This window comes from Schistocerca nitens, chromosome 9 (genome assembly GCF_023898315.1).
Source record: "Schistocerca nitens isolate TAMUIC-IGC-003100 chromosome 9, iqSchNite1.1, whole genome shotgun sequence".
Classification (NCBI taxonomy): domain Eukaryota; kingdom Metazoa; phylum Arthropoda; class Insecta; order Orthoptera; family Acrididae; genus Schistocerca; species Schistocerca nitens.
In genome coordinates this window covers 39451957-39469187 of record NC_064622.1, presented here as the reverse complement: position 1 = coordinate 39469187, position 17231 = coordinate 39451957, and the positions used below count along the sequence as shown (strand labels likewise).

The 17231-nt window shown below is 40.5% G+C and overlaps 1 protein-coding gene across 4 annotated transcripts in view; it reads left to right on the top strand.

The window, feature by feature from the left end:
* The window catches only part of LOC126202921 (trithorax group protein osa-like), a 145647-nt gene that overhangs the window by 118950 nt on the left and 9466 nt on the right, over window positions 1-17231 (top strand). For 3 of the 4 annotated variants that reach the window (XM_049937008.1, XM_049937007.1, XM_049937005.1), the window contains exons 5-7: window positions 9892-9933; window positions 10015-10053; window positions 10297-10513. In XM_049937008.1, coding sequence (XP_049792965.1) covers window positions 9892-9933; window positions 10015-10053; window positions 10297-10513 — 298 coding nt within the window. Of the gene's footprint in view, window positions 1-9891; window positions 9934-10014; window positions 10054-10221; window positions 10514-17231 lie in introns of all 4 variants that reach the window. The other variant, XM_049937006.1, reaches the window with a different exon arrangement.

Here is a 17231-nt window from a genome sequence, read left to right as displayed (position 1 = left end):
CAGAAATTGGCGTCTCATGGACTTTGTGTTCACTGGTTAAAATTAATTCACCTGCTGTTCTGAAATGTTTTCGTTATTTGACATAGATTAGTGGTTCTACAAATGCATTATCAATCGAATACATGAAATTACACGAATGATTTTCATTTCTAAGTGTCAATGTTAGTTTCTACTGGGTTTAAGTTGTTAAAATTCATTTATAACTGGGAAAACCATTGATAATGGATCATCAGTCCTTCGTCACTGGCCATAAACTGCAAGTCTGTGTCATATGTTGATTTTTAGTAGGGCCATATTCCTGCTTTTCTTAACAGCATGTAAAACTTCGCATTCTACATCACATGAGTGGTTTTCTGCTAAAAGACGAGCGGCTAAAGTTGAATTTTTTTCTGGATCTCCGGCTTCTCTCATGCACAAACAATTTAGTTGCCACAGATCTGCTTGACTGACCTATATATTCTTTTCCACAATACTTGCATGTGATTTTTGTACATTCCACTTCCTATCAAGGGCTGAAGTTTGTCTTTACTAGTGAACAAAAATTTCAATCTGTTCTTGATATTATAAAATGCAGGACTGTAGTTACAGACCTTAACTTTTTTGTGAGGTTGTCATTTTCACAGTGTGTGGGATTACACAGTAGTTTTAGTAACTACTGACTGGTTCCTGTTGGCTGCCGTACAGAAGTGGTGTAATTTAATGCATTTTACTTTTTCGTAGTATATTATCAGTAATGGCAAAACTGTAACCATTACTTGAAGGGATACATTTTATAGTTTGTAGTACTGTTCGAAAGGCAGAATCAGGTAATGGAACATGAGGCGATGCACCATCGGAAGGGAAGCTGCATGTTTGTGGCTGTTACGTGCTGGGAGCTTGCAGGAAATACCATACATATAGCTATGTTTTTTCTGTAAATTCTAAATATGTCTTTTCTTGTTCTTATATCTGTATTAAGGTCTAAGAAATTTATGGAAGAGCCTCCCAGCTCCATTATGAAATGAATGTTCTTATGTTGGGCGTTCAAATGTTTCAGTTATTACCACAACATTTAAATTTTCATCATAAGAAAATTCAAGCACTCTGCAGTAATTATTGCAACATTTAAACTTCCTCCATAATAAAATTCAGTGCACAATGGAGCTGTGAGACTCTTTTATAGATTTCTTTGATTTTATTACAGATATTAGCAGAAGGAGATACTTATTCAGCACTTACAGGATAAAACATAGCCACAGATACGGTTATCCGTGCAAGCTTCCAGCAGCCTCACAGCCACAATAACTTAGTTTTCCACTTGACGGTGAATTGCCTCATGTCTGTTCCATTGGCGCTCTGTCTTTGCAACAGAAATACGAACTTCAAACATACCGCTTCCAGCAACAGCTGTAGCTGTGTCTTGATTGATAATAGTGTACGAAAAAAGAGAATGCGTAAATTATACCACTTCTCTTCGCTGGGCAACAAGAACCAGTCAGTAGTAATAACATCTGTCGCATTATCCCATATATTCCACAAAATTCAGACAACCTCACAAAAAATTAAAGTCTCACAACTACAAACAGGCATTTAAAAATACCAACAGCATATAAAAATTTTTATTCAACAGTAAAGTTAAACTACACTTCCTATAGATTGGTGTGAATAAAATCACATGAAAACGCTGTGGAAAAGTGTATATCGATCGGTCAGGCAGAGCTGTGGCAGTCATGTTATCTATACATGAAATAAGTGGGTGATTAAGAAAGGAAAATTCAACCTGAGCCGATTATCTGTAAAAAACACTCATACGATGTAGGATGTGAACCTACTGGAAATCGACAATCAGAAGACACAGCATGCCAACTTAGTATTAAATGAGTAAACTCAATACAGATTGCTACCATCCCATCCACCATAACTTCGTGATTCTGTTATGTAATATCCTCGTATTATGGACTTAGGCCCTTGATACCTTGCTGTGGGCTGTTATGAAGATGTTGCTAATACAATATTGTATTCCTATTTACTGCTGATACACTTAGGTTTGCTGCTTCCAGAGTTTCTAATTGTTTCATTGAACTGTGCCTCATTTACAGTTAATTATTTATACGAATCTCGTCTACCAGTTTGCATGCATATTTTCATAGAGAAACTAGTATTGTGTAACAAATTCAGTTCTTCTTTGGTTTTAGGTATTTTCTGTTTTTCCAATATTTCTCTTTTTTCCTTCCCCTTGTTATCTTTCACTTTTTTCTTTCTTCTAACATTGTGCATCTATAATTTCATTGATAAATAAGCGTTTTATAATAAATTAAATTCTTCTTTGGTTTCTGTTATTCCATTTTTTCCAATGTTTCTCTTTTTTCCTTCCCCTCATTTCCTTCCACTTTCTTCTATCTTTCTCATCTATACATACTGACAGCTTGTTAATTTTAGTACTGTATTTTAACAACTGTAGTCCTGATTTTTGTACTTTTTCTCTCCTGTTCTGATTTTCAGAAATTGCTTTTCTCCTTCATAAGCTAAATGGATCTAAAAGGTTAACTACCACTTTGCGTTAACTCTGATTTTTCTTTATATGTTGATAGATAGTCATGTTATTTTTCATTTTGTTATGCAATTTCGTTTTTACAGCTAACATTATATCGCTTATTACCAGCATTTTGAATACCTTCGGCTTATTATACTTATAGTTCATTACTAAACATATAAAAACACTCCTATTTCTTTTTCAATGCATAATTTCAGATTTTTTGCTGTGTATGCATTACTTGTTTTTAGTTAAACTTCGCACTTTGAACTTTGAACTAATTGATATATGTATTGCAGCAGCTGATAGAATTTATCCTGGTGATGCTTCATGTAGTGGCGTTTTTATTAATAATATGTATTTATTGTTACAATTTTCAGGTAATCCTGTTACACCTGCCGTTTTTCGTCTGTAGCTTGTATTTTATGTATTAAAAATTCATTCTACTTATTTCGATATTCAGTACAATTTTGATCCATCTTCTTTTTGCTATTTGATAAGTAATCCTCTAATGAAATTTGAAGTTGTTGCTCAATTACAACAGAGTGTATCATTTCTTGTCTGTTTCCTCAGAGAGGTAATAAATGAGATTAAAATAATTGAATTAAGTGTATGTGAATTTGGATAACAAAATTGTATAGAGGAATACAGTAGTGATCTTATGGAGCATAACTGAATAGCTATTATCCTATTTTAACACTGAACACGCTTTTGATTGATTAGTGAATATACCCTTGTTACACTTTACAAAATTTCCTTGCTTTCATATACAACCATTCATACATACGTATCAGTTTTAAGTCTTTAAGTATTGGTTCCTCGAGATATCAAAAGTGACCCAACAAGACCATTTTGAGGTGAACATTAAGAGCTTCCTCAAAAACATCACTCATAGAAAAAGACAAACAATAATTCACCCTGGAAAGCCATAAACACCATTACACACAAACCAAATGAACATTTGTAATCCCGATATTTGCATGAGATCTATGATGAATTTTAGGAATGCCTAGTCATATTACGAGGCGACTATGTAAAAAAATTATTACAAAACCCTATGAAATAACCAATAAAAATTTTGGAAGAACTCAGGTAATTTAGTGACTCTACGAAACCTACTGCAAAATATCGCGTATTTCTTTCTATACTCTTGCAGCGTGGACTATTACTTGGAAGTTTCCTGGAAGTTTTTCGCCTAATTTACGATGTTTTCTGAGACCGGATGTGTTTCTACAGTGTGGTACTTGAAGTTGTAGTTAAGATATGGGGAAGATCTGCATTCTCTCTGCAAATGAGGCTGATGTTCATCTTACAACTCTTTTTAAGACACTGTTTATTCTGTTAAATTTATCTACCATCTCCTTTGCCATCACTGACTGAACTCGATTGTCATTGGCCTTAAAGTTATCTTCTCCTGACTAGTTCCATATTATTACGTTTTATCATATAAATGATCTGTAGGACATAAAACTAACTAGCTAACCAACTACTTTAATTCGCTTTCCCAGTTTATTCTTAGTTTCATCTATCTTTTGCTGCCTGTATTATATTCCCAGAACAGAAAGAACATTACATTGTTTGGGCTAACCCAAACCCAAACGGATAAAGGAAATAATATACTAGATAGACTACCAAAATTACAAATCTGTGTGCCTCTTGATTATGCACATTAATTTAAAATTATTGTTCAGGCAGTACATGATTCTTAAGGGGACATTGTACATGAAATTCATTGAAATTTGAGATTTTCTGTTTTCTACTACATAATGTACTTTGGACCTTCTTGAACATTTTGGTATATAATACATTAAAAATCAGACAGTTGTGAGACCTTCAAATAATATTTTGAATGTTGACATATGACTCTCAAATTTCGCGGCTACGCATTTACTGCCACAGTTGAGCAGTCATATCTTGGGAACTGCACAGTCTAGAAGGCTGTGATTTGTTTTGTTTTGTGCCTACTGATACGTCTCATAAGTTGGCATTACGAATAAACAAATCAGTTCTTTGTTTCTGATACTAGTTTTCGTTGAAAGTTGCATGATTATTGGCTATTTTTGTAGTAATCTAACTTCTATTGCTTTTTATACATAAATAAAATGACTAAGCGTAAAAGTAACTTCAAGAAACGCAAATTTGCGGGTAACAGATATGTGAGACCTGTATTTTCTTCTGAAGTACTTGAAAACACGTGTCCTGGAACTGTAGGAAACCACGATAATGTTTCTGAAGTGGCCATGCCTCCTAGAGCATCGAAAAGGAAAGTAACTTTAGAAATGGGTGACAGTGGTAAAAGTAATGATATTATTGACAACATCATTATTGATCTGCAAATCCTTGCACAAGTTCTTTTTGAAACTGTCTCTTACTGTCTTTGTGGTGGTGAAGTTAAACTTTATGAGGATTATTAGAGCTAGAATAGGTCTTGTGTCTAAATTAATTATTAAATGTCAGAAGTGCAAAAACGAAAAAGCATTACCTATACTTCATCAAAGTGTTCAGGTAATGAATTGTATGAAACTACTGTGAGACTCTTCTATGGACTTAGATGCACAGGTAAAGGCGCAAGGGCTGGTAATGTTCTCTGCACTATGTTGAATTTGCCAAAACCACCTTCTAGGTATACGAAATATGTAACAGCAATTGGGGAATCTGTAAACGCTGTGGCTGAAGATTCATTGGTTGATGCTACATCAGAAACTGTTAAACAAAATGAGGGTGACACAGACATCAGCATTGCTGTGGATGGATCCTGGCAAAAGCGTGGGTTTAGTTCTATAAATGGTTTTACATGTGCAGTAAGTATTGACACTGGAAAAGTTTTGGCTTTTGAAGTTCTCAGTAAGTATTGCCAAGGCTGTACAGTGAACCAGAAGAGCAGATTACTTCATAAGCAGCATTGTATAAAAATTATGATGGCACAATTGGAGGAATGGAGGTGAAAGGAGAAGTTAACATTTTCCAGCGTTCGCAGAAGGAGAGAGGTGTCAGATACGTGAATTACTTAGGTGATGGAGACAGCAAATCTTTCATTGCAGTACAAAACAGTAAGCCATATGACGTTCCTATATAAAAACTTGAGTGTGTAGGACATGTCAAGGAAAGGATGGAAACACGTCTGCGTAACCTAAAAACCAAGCTGGGTCTGATGGCAAGACAATAAAATATGCTGGAAGACTAACGGACAAAGTAATTGATGAATTACAGGAATATTATGGGAAGGCCATTAAAGATAACTGAGACAGTTTAGAGAAGATGAAAAGAGCTGTGTGGAGCACTTCCTTTCATCGAATATCAACCAGTGAAAAGCCATGTCATGTTTTGTGTCCACCTCCACAAAACACTTGGTGTGAATATAGGCAAGCTGAATTTTCTGGCACCCTGCATGAATTTACACGTAAACATTCTCTTCCTTTCGCAGTAATGGAGGCAATCAAAGCTATTTACAGAGATTTGGCAAATCCTGAGCTAGTAAAGAAGTGCTTACATGGGAATACCCAAGATGTGAATGAGTCCTTCAATAATGTTGTGTGGTGCTGTGTGCCTAAAAATGTATTTGTTGGCCTTATGACTCTGAAGTTAGCAGTGTCTGATGCTGTAATAACTTTTAATGGTGGGAACTATGAAAGAATTAAGGTTCTGGAGAAGTTAGGTGTAAGATTTGGACAGAACACAGGTAAAGGACTGCAGGAGATGGATGAGCTTTGTGTACGTGAAGCATAGCTGCTCAGCAAATGAGAAAAGAAGCGAGAAACAAAAGGAGGCCAGCACAGGGCTGTTGTGACACTGAAGAAGACAGACTGTGGGCCAGGGCAATTCTAGCGCATAAAAGACGCAGAAATGTGAGTCTGTATTAGAATTTGTAATAAAAATATTTTGAACCTCAATATCTCTGAATTACGTTTTTCCAATAAATGGCCCATTTTCTAAAAACGTACTGATGGTAAAGACATGAAATTTTCACAGCATGCCAAGCGTTAGATTTAACACATATGGAAGTAGAATAATTAAAATATCCTGAGTTGTTATGTTTTTATGTTCATTTATTTACAAAATTCTGTCAAAAAATTGAGTGTTTGTGAAAAAAGATAACATGCCCCACAATACAATTTTAGTAACGATTCTAGTTCAGTGTGTCTAGAAAGGTGCATTCAATAGTTATGGAAAATTGTAAGTTGGTGGCTTTAAAAGGTTCCGAGATAATGGGCCACGGACTTGGATAATTTAACATTGGCGGCATTGGACATACAATTTGCCCTGAAACTGCAATGCATCTAATAAATACACGAACTGTATTCCGATAAATTCGGTTTACAGTATGCTCAAGGACACATTTGTAGTATTCCTGGTTAATTGTATGTCCTCTAGGGGTAAATTCATGATGCACAATACCGGTAGAATCGAAAAAAATCAGCAACATTGTCCTCACCTTCGACCGGCTTTGCCGTGCTTTCTTCAGTCGTGGTGAACCTGGAGTCCTCCACTGCAAAGACTGCAGTTTGGTTTCAGGATCATATCCATATATCCACGATTCGTCACCTTTAATTACCATATTTAACAAATCTCGGTCATTTTTAGTTCCATTAATCAGTTCTTGGCACACTTCAAGCTGGTGTTGTCTCTGGTCACTTGACAACACTTTTGGAATGAATTTTGCGGACACTCGACACATGTTCAGATCTTCAGTCAAAACTGACTGAACTGCATAGAAACTTAAATTAAGTTCATCAGCCATCTCCCTAATTGTAAGTCTACGATCAGAGCGCACTAAGTCGTGAACTTTCACAACATTTTCATTCGTTTTTGAGGTGGAAGGATGGCCGGACTATGGTTCATCTTCAAGTGATTACCGGCCATTTTTGAATCTGTTGAACCAGAGAAAAACATTGTCCAGCTCATACAATTATCTCAAAACGCTGTTTAATAGTTTGTAAGTCTCTGAAGCTGATTTCCTGGTTCTAAAACAAAATTTCACACAAACTCGTTGCTCCGTTTTTACGTCGATTTTCACGCAGACAGAATCCGGCAACAAGCCCTAACAGACCCGCACTCAACCAGTTGCCACAACGAACTGAATAAAGGAAATGCAGTTTCCTGTCAGACGGCGTTCAATGACAAGGCAGTGACTCACTCCCCACTCTCCGTGTACCTGCCCGCCAAACCAATAAGCAGTACCGATTCCATTCTTAAAAACTTTCCAATCACACCTCGTATATACACATAGAATATGCAGATACTTTTGACAGCAGTGGTATGGCTGTTCTTCCGTGGCTCTGGTGAAGGAATCATCCTGGCATTTGTCCAAAACATTTTAGGGAAATGACAGAAAACCCAAATCAGAATGGCTGGAAGAAGCAAACCTAATCCTCCCGAATTAGAGTGGTGAGTCTTATCAATTGCACTGCCTCATTCGCTTCGTCCAAATTGTTGAATGTTTCTTTGATTGTATGCAATTTGCATAAAATAATATTATATGAAACGTTGTCTAGCACATCACTTCACACACTAAGGACACCCGCTGGTGACGACAGGACCAGGAATATGCTACTGCGTCGCCTTAACTTGTAATAGAAGACACAGTTTTGAACTGCTTCACTGCGCACACTGTGGACACCAGCTGGCAACTCAATCACCACAAACACACAGCTACACCTCTTGCACATCCTTCGTTCTCTTTGGAAAACTGGCTCCAGGCCTGTAAAAATGCTACAACGTTCCATTCTCGTCTTTCCTTCAGTTCTTCTGGAAAACTGACTCGTGACGAGTGGGATGTTGCGCTCAGGAGAATGAAAAGTCATACTTTCATGCACTACAGATCTCGGCACATGATTTTCTTCGAAAAGCTTTATATTGCGCCCCATTTAGTTATTAACACCTACCACGAGTTCTGAGAGTTGTCTTTAATTGTGTAGTAGCATTACTTATGAAGTATCTTTTAGATGCTCTTTTAAACATTTGTATTGTAGTAATCTTTTTCATTTTTTTTTGGGAAGTTCTTTTTGGAAATTTCTGGTAAGTTACTATGGGACGAAACTGCTGAGGTCATCGGTCCCTAGGCTTACACACTAATTAATCGAACTTAAAGTAACTTACGCTAAGGACACCAGACTCACACACACACACACACACACACACACACACACACACACACACACACACACACACACATGCCAGAGGGAGGACTGGAACCTCCGACCGGGGGAGCCGCTCGAACAGTGGCAAGGCGCCTTAGACCGGGAAGTTTGTTACGAAATTTAATATGCTTGTGCAAAATGCTGTTGTGAGCTTTTTGTTTGTTTTTCCTTCCCAAATATAGGGTCAGATTGGCTCTTTTTTCATGATTATATGTAGAACCATTAGTTAAATACGTGTTAATGTTTTCTCTAATATACACAATGAATTGGCGGATGTGCGTATGTGCGTATGTGCGGATGTGCGTATATCCAGTTTTTTAACTAGTGTTTTACAATGAGCAAACTCATACTTTTAGTTATTATTGTGAGGGCATTTTACTGTAATTTGAAAATTATATTCATGTTTCGTGCCTTTGATCACTTGAAAAGAGTGCCATAGTTAAGAACTGAACGTACACAGAACTATCTTCGTTGATCCGTTATGGATCATGGGACGACGGCTGGCATGAACTTCTTGAGTCTCTGTCGCCTGGCCACCAAGAGCTGTTGCAGGACGAATTGATTCACGGATCCAGTTATACGGCTCCTTCCGTGTATAGCGGTTTTGCGACTATGACGACTGGGGCTTGAAGATGGCATCAATATAATGCCCAAACTGGTAGCACATAGAAGTTAATAAAATAAAATGTATTTCTACAAAACATACGGCTGTTGGTAAATTATTGCATCAACACGTACATAGGACTAGTACTTCACCATAAGAGATTGGCTGTTAAAAACTGATGATAGAATCCTAGGGGCATAACATGCAGTTGACCTTCTCGTCGTGTTCATTCCAAGTTAGTTGACAATCAATATTCTTCTCAGAAAACTTTGTGTTTGCTACACAATCAGTAGGTTTATCATCCACCTTTTACGCGACAGAAGTGTTTTCACATTTATTATTTATTCTTGAGGTTGGACACTGCTGAGCCGGCCGGAGTGGCCAAGCGGTTCTAGGCGCTACTGTCTGGAACCGCGCAACCGCTACGGTCGCAGGTCCGAATCCTGCCTCGGGCATGGATGTGGGTGATGTCTTCAAGTTGGTTAGGTTCAAGTAGTTCTGAGTTCTAGGGGACTGATGACCCCAGAATTTAAGTCCCATAGTGCTCAGAGACATTTGAAACATTTTTGAAACTGCTGAAGTTAAGTAACGTTAGCCGCAGATTGGGACCACTCTCAGGAGTGTTTCTGTCGCGCCAGATGCTGCGCAGACAGCTTCAGCTGCTGTACCAGCAGCAGCAGGTGTACCAGACGTCATGCTCAGTAGTGTTTCTTTCGCGCCAGGTGCTGTGCAGACAGCTTCAGCTACTGTACCAGCAGCAGCTGCAGGAACAGCAGCAGCAGCAGCAGCAGCAGCAGCAGGTGTACCAGCTGTCATGCTCAGGAGTGTTTCTTTCGCGCCATGTGCTGCGCAGACAGCTTCAGCTGCTGTACCAGCAGCAGCTACAGGAGCAGCAGCAGCAGCAGCAGCAGCAGCAGCTGCAGCAGGTGTACCAGTCGCCATGCTCAGGAGTGTTTCTTTCGCGCCAGGTGCTGCGCAGACAGCTTCAGCTGCTGTACCAGCAGCAGCAGCTGCAGGAACAGCAGCAACAGCAGCAGCAGCAGGTGTACCAGCCGCCCTCCGGGGGCGGCGGTGACAGCGAGGTGGTGGTGGTGGAGAGCGACCCGGCGGCGCCGCCCACGGACTACGCCGAGGACGATCCGGGCCAGCGCTACCCCTCGCTGCCGCTGGTGGCCGCCCTGTACGACCCCTCGCACGTGCACGACGTCGGCCGCGACGCCGTCATCGTGGACTCCGCCGCTGCCAGGCAGCCTCAGCAAGGTGGGAGCCCATCATCCACCTCAGCCGTGCACTCCACCCAGACTACGGGTTTCTGCTCCCAGATTTGTTTGCGAAATTTTCGAATGATGTGTCACTGTTAACAAGGAAACCTCCCCATCGCACCCCCCTCACATTTAATTATAAGTTGGCACAGTGGATAGGCCTTGAAACACTGAATACAGATCAATCGGGAAAACAGGAAGAAGTTGTGTGGAACTACGAAAAAAACGAGCAAAATATACAAACTGAGCAGTCCATGCGCAAGATAGGCATCATCAAGTATAATGTGAGCTCAGGAGCACCGTGGTCCCGTGGTTAGCGTGAGCAGCTGCGGAACGAGAGGTCCTTAGTTCAAGTCTTCCCTGTAGTGAAAAGTTTACTTTCTTCATTTTCGAAAAGTTTTGATCTGTCTGTTCGTTCATTGACGTCTCTGTTCACTGTAATAAGTTTAGTGTCTGTGTTTTGCTACCGCACCACAAAACCGTGCGATTGGTAGACGAAAGGGCGTACCTCTCCAATGGGAACCGAAAACATTTGATCGCAAGGTCATAGGTCAACCGATTCCTCCACAGGAAAACAGGTCTGATATATTCTATACGACACTGGTGACGGCATGTGCGTCACACGACAGAAATATGGTATCGACCCACCTAACTTGTACACTTGGCGAATGGGTTAAAGAGATTCTCCTACCTTGCCTGATTTCCTTGTGGATGTGATAATCACTCCCAAAAAAGTGATAAAAACATAAGATTTTGTCACATAAACTGCAACAAATCAAAGCAACAGTTTCACAGTCGCACAGTTTTCCCCGTTCTCTGTCAAAACATATGTTTTTAACGTTTTCAAATTTTTCCGTGTGTAGACCGTCAAATCCTGTATATGTCCAAGCAAATCTGAACATGTCCTGGAATTTTGGAGAACGAAGTTGATTATGTGTTAGTGCCTCAACTTTGAATTTGTCTGAAAATAAAAAATTAAACTTTTCACTCGAGGGAAGACTGGAACCAAGGACCTCTCGTTCCGCAGAGCTCACGCTAACCGCGGGACCACGGCGCTCCTCAGCTCATGCCATCCTTGATGTGGCCTATCTCGCACATGGACTACTCAGTTTGTATATTTTGCTTATTTTTTTCATAGTTCCACACAACTTCTTACTGTTTCCTCGATTGATCTGTGTTCAGTTTTTCAAGGCCTATCCACTGTGCCAACTTATAACTAAATCTGAGGGGGGTGCGATGGGGAGGTTCCCTTGTAAGTAACACAGCTCGACGAAACTCGGACCATACTCAGAAAGAACTGCTGAACTATCGTACAGAAGGTAACTGAGAGAAATACGAAAAGAGAGGAAGACAAGTGACACTGTCGTTCAAAGACAATAATCACACACAAGTCACCGCGATTTCCTCCACCACTGAGGTTGACAGCTGTTGGGTGGTCGATCATGCATGTGGACGTTCTGCAATACGTGAGAGCTTGGCAAAATGGCCAGGTTAGGGTACTATTTTTTTGAGTAGCGATCGATGACAATGCTTGGAAATGAGTGATTATAATCTACTACTATTGAAGTAGTATGTAGAATACCTAAATCACCTTAGTATAAAATTAAGTGTTTTAAATAATTCAGATTCCACAGAGTGGCAAAATGGCTACCTTGCCCGACATGAGCGGTCAAAGTGGACATTTACCTTTAAACTCAAGAATCAGGGATAACAAGCTGTTCTGACAAAGAATAAATACACTACTGGCCATTAAAATTGCTACACCACTAAGATGACTTGCTACAGACGCGAAATTTAACTGATAGGAAGAAGATGCTGTGACACGTAAATGATTAGCTTTTCAGAGCACTCACACAAGGTTGGCGCCGGTGGCGACAGCTACAAAGTGCTGACATGAGGAAAGTTTCCAACCAATTTCTCATACACAAACAGCAGTTGACCGGCGTTGCCTGGTGAAACATTGTTGTGATGCCTCGTGTAAGGAGGAGAAATGCGTACCATCACGTTTCCGACTTTGATAAATGTCGGATTGCAGCCTATCGCGATTGCGGTTTATCGTATCGCGACATTGCTTTTCGCTTTGGTCGAGATCCAATGACTGTTAGCAGAATATGGAATCGGTGGGTTCAGGAGGGTAATACGGAACGTCGTGCTGGATCCCAACGGCCTCGTATCACTAGCAGTCGAGATGACAGGCATCCTATCCGAATGGCTTTAACAGATCGTGCAGCCACGTCTCGATCCATGAGTCAACAGATGGGGACGTTTGAAAGACAACAACCATCTGCACGAACAGTTCGACGAATTTTTGCAGCTGCATGGACTATCAGCTCGGAGACCACGGCTGCGGTTACCCTTGACGCTGCATCACAGACAGGAGCGCCTGCGATGGTGTACTCAACGACGAACCTGGGTGCACGAATGGCAAAACGTTATTTTTTGGAAGAATCCAGGTTCTGTTTACAGCATCATGATGGTCGCATCCGTGTTTGGCTATATCGCGGTGAACGCACTTTGTAAGCGTGTATTCGTCATCGCCATACTGGCGTATCACCCGGCGTGATGGTATGGGGTTCGCATTGACAGCACTTTGAACAGTGGACGTTACATTTCAGATGTGTTACGAGCCGTGGCTCTACCCTTCATTAGATCCCTGCGAAACACTAAATTTCAGCATGATAATGCACGACCGCATGTTGCAGGTCCTGTACGGGCCTTTCTGGATACAGAAAATGTTCGACTGCTGCCCTGGCCAGCACATTCTCCAGATCTCTCACCAATTGAAAACGTCTGGTCAATGGTGGCCGAGCAACTGGCTGTTCACAATACGCCAGTCACTACTCTTGATGAACTGTGGTATCGTGTTGAAGCTGCATGGCAGCTGTACCTGTACACGCCATCCAAGCTGTGTTTGACTCAATGCCCAGGCGTATCAAGGCCGTTATTACGTATCCTTCAAATCTTTGAACATCGTACACTCGTCGGTCAATGTTAATGTGAAATTGAAGGCCTTCTCCATGTGCTTCTTTTTAGGGGTGCTTTCGGCCCTGACTCAATTTTTATGGATGAAGGTGCGCGACTAGATGGAGGAGCTCTCGCAACGAGGGTATTCAGCGACTGGACTCGCCTGCCCATTCCCCATACTTAGAACCCATAGAGCACGCATCGTGTGCGTTGGGATGACGTATTGCAGCACGTCTATATGCCCAGCGACCAGCCATCAGTTGTAAACCGCGTTGGTGGAGGGATGGAAGGTCCTGCCACAGGAAGTCCTTACCAACCTTGTAGCCAGCATGGGAACACTTTGCAGAACATAGATTGCCGTTCTGTGGTGACCAAGCACCCTATTAAGAACTGTGTCGTCCCGCCTTTTGTAATGTCCAGCGGACCATCGCGATGACTTCACAGCAGGTATTGTCTTTGAATAAAAGTGTCACTTCTGTTGAGTATTTGTTTCAGTTACCTACTGTACTATAGTGTAGCCGTTCTTTCCGTGTATGGTACAGGTTTCATCGAGTCATGGTGCTCAGTAGTGGCACATCATGCGAAAGTTACTTTCGCCCTTAATATTGCATACAGGCGTACTTGCAACATTTTTAGCAGATAAAAGTTCTTTTACAGACGGGGAATCTAAAGCTACTCTTATTTCGCGAACGGTGCTCTTTTTCTTGCTGACCAAATCCTGGTCAAATACAGGAAATTTGTTCAATGACATGTCAAGAGAACGGAACGGAACGTGATGCAACGGCACAGATAAATGATGGAGTGTTCATACTGGACGGAAAATCAACATGACATCAGTTCGCTTAACCAAGTACCGAACGTCGATAGTGAAGTTATAAGATAGCATGTGTAATACAGAAAGTATGAATATAATTTCCGAATTAAGAAACTAGTAACGATAAAGTTTATTAATGGTCCAAGAAAACTTCGTAAGGGATGTTCCTGATCAAATTTCTACGATAACCGGTAGGAAGTGAAACAACATTTCAAACCGTCGAATTTTATTTGCTAACGACAATATTTAATTTCAGACAAATGAAACAATTTTTATGATGGAGTACATGGACCCCGTTCAACTCATCCATAGTGTTTTTTTCCCTAAGTCGTTTCTGAAAGTATTTGTATGGAGTGTAGCCATGTATGGAAGTAAAACATGGACGATAAATAGTTTGGACAAGAAGAGAATAGAAGCTTTCGAAATGTGGTGCTACAGAAAAATGCGGAAGATTAGATGGGTAGATCACATAACTAATGAGGAGGTATTGAATAGAATTGGGGAGAAGAGGAGTTTGTGGCACAACTTGACTAGAAGAAGGAATCGGTTGATAGGACATGTTCTGAGGCATCAAGGGGTCACCAATTTAGTACTGGAGGGCAGCGTGGAGGGTTAAAATCGTAGAGGGAGACCAAGAAATGAATACACTAAGCAGATTCAGAACGATGTAGGCTGCAGTAGGCACTGGGAGATGAAGAAGCTTGCATAGGATAGAGTAGCATGGAGAGCTGCATCAAACCAGTCTCAGGACTGAAGACCACAACAACAACAACAACATACCAAATAACGTCAGAAACAAAAATATCTTTCTCCTTCAGTAGAGCTGAGTTATATCTTCAAAAATGTTATTTGACAGAAACTGATTCATCAGTTTATGTTCTTATTTATCTACAATATGGGTATCAGCTCTATTCAGTTATTGTAAAACCTAAATCATTTTTCACTTTCATATATCAGTCTTGTGGAAGAACAGTCTATAAAAGAAATCCAAGTCATTATAGAACATTAGCTGTATGCAAGAAAACAAAGAAAAATAATAAAATAAATGTTAAGGAGAGACAAAAGCACGAAATCCAATACCCTCACAGCACCGTCAAACCTTGGGCTTGACGTTCTGTTGCGTCTCGTCCTGTTCCGTTCCGTTAACGGCCTGCGTGAAAGTCGCCATGTTGGTTTTTCATTCCGTTAAAATGGTTCAAATGGCTCTGAGCACTATAGGTCATAAGTCCCCTAGAACTTAGAACTACTTCAACCTAACTAACCTAAGGACATCACACACACCCATGCCCGAGGCAGGATTCGAACCTGCGACCGTAGCAGTCCCGCGGTTCCGGACTGCAGCGCAAGAACCGCTAGACCACCGCGGCCGGCGTTCCGTCTCGTTGTGTTTCGGCAAGTGTGATTCGACCTAAAGGTGGGTGGTCTGATGGGAACACAGATCACTGCTTCTCGAGGGCTGTTCTCCCACCTTTCTGACGAAGTACTGGTCAGACACAGCCTCCGTCTTTCTACTCTAAGAACTATATTCTTTACTGTTAGATTAAAGTGGTTTGGAATTATTCTTCTCAGATCTTAAATCAAATTGGCATCGAGCACAATTTTACATATTTGCATTGTCGCATTGTGAGCTGAAGATGTTGAAATAAACCATGAAACTAATGGCAGTATATACCCATGCGCGGAGTCAGCTATGGAGAGCGAAATACGGTTATTCCAGAATGGAACAAGAGCGGAATTCTGTGATAGGATGGGCGACGGAGAAGGGATGCGAAAGAGGAAAGGTTTTACCTGTTGCATAACGCATACTCCCAAAACTGTAGACCGTAATACTTCTTAAAAGACCAGAGCAGGACAAAATGCTGTTGGGAAACATTTTCTGCACATTCATTTGCATTTATTAGTGATTTTTGATATCAACCAGTGAGGTTACCATAGGAACTACAACCTTAAGAGGTATTTGTTTGAAACTACATATGAAGGGATTACACTGTTAATAAAAGGCATCGGCGTTATATCGAGAGCATTGTCAACATCGTATTTGTCACCCGGTGGTGGTATACGCTGCATATGCACAGTCAGCTGCAATGAGTTTCGGACGTGGGGCGGACGTGCATCTTCATTATGGACAAGTAGAAAAGATAGAAAAGATAAAGTTAACGTGAGCAAAACACAACGTTGTGCACAGAATATTTCTTAATGGTAACATTAATTTCTGTAATGGCAAATAAGAACACGATCGTGCGTGTATTTGTTCGCAGGAGATGCTGTAGCTTAAAGAAAACTACAGCTGTTGGTATTAGGAGTGAATTGAACATGAAGAGAAAGAAAGAAAATGGAATGAACATATTAAAAGATCGAGTAGTCAACAACTGCCTTTTAAAATCTTACGATATACTCGTACATCAGACGGGAGATAAAGCTTAGGAAGGCCGAGGAAAGTACGGATGTCCCAAGAGAAAAATGGCAACTGTTTCTAGTGATGTAGATATATAACGAGAAGACCAGGAAAAAAAGATAAGTTGTCAAAGCTTCTGGGAAACTGGAATTTATGTCATTTTATGGCAGTGTGCTTCGTTTTCCTTCATTTGCTTTTTTAAGTGAGCAATTCATTTTTACTACAGCCCGAGCAGCATGAATAAATGCAACTTTTAGCGCGTTACAATACAAAATCTTTTCGTTCGGGTTTAACGCATTTACGACATAGATCGAAAGTGAAAACTTCCTAGTGTCATAGTAATTTTAAGCACTTGATTCTGGGGAAACGTAGTTCCGAAACATGTTGTGGTATCGATGAGACGATTATACTATGGTTTCACAACAGATAATAGATTACTAAAGTTGATAAAAACTACGTGGTATATTAACGTAGGCTCTTCATTAGAGGTGAAGCGATATAACCTCGTTTTCGGTGATTAATGCTGTTTGCTTACTGTTCCCT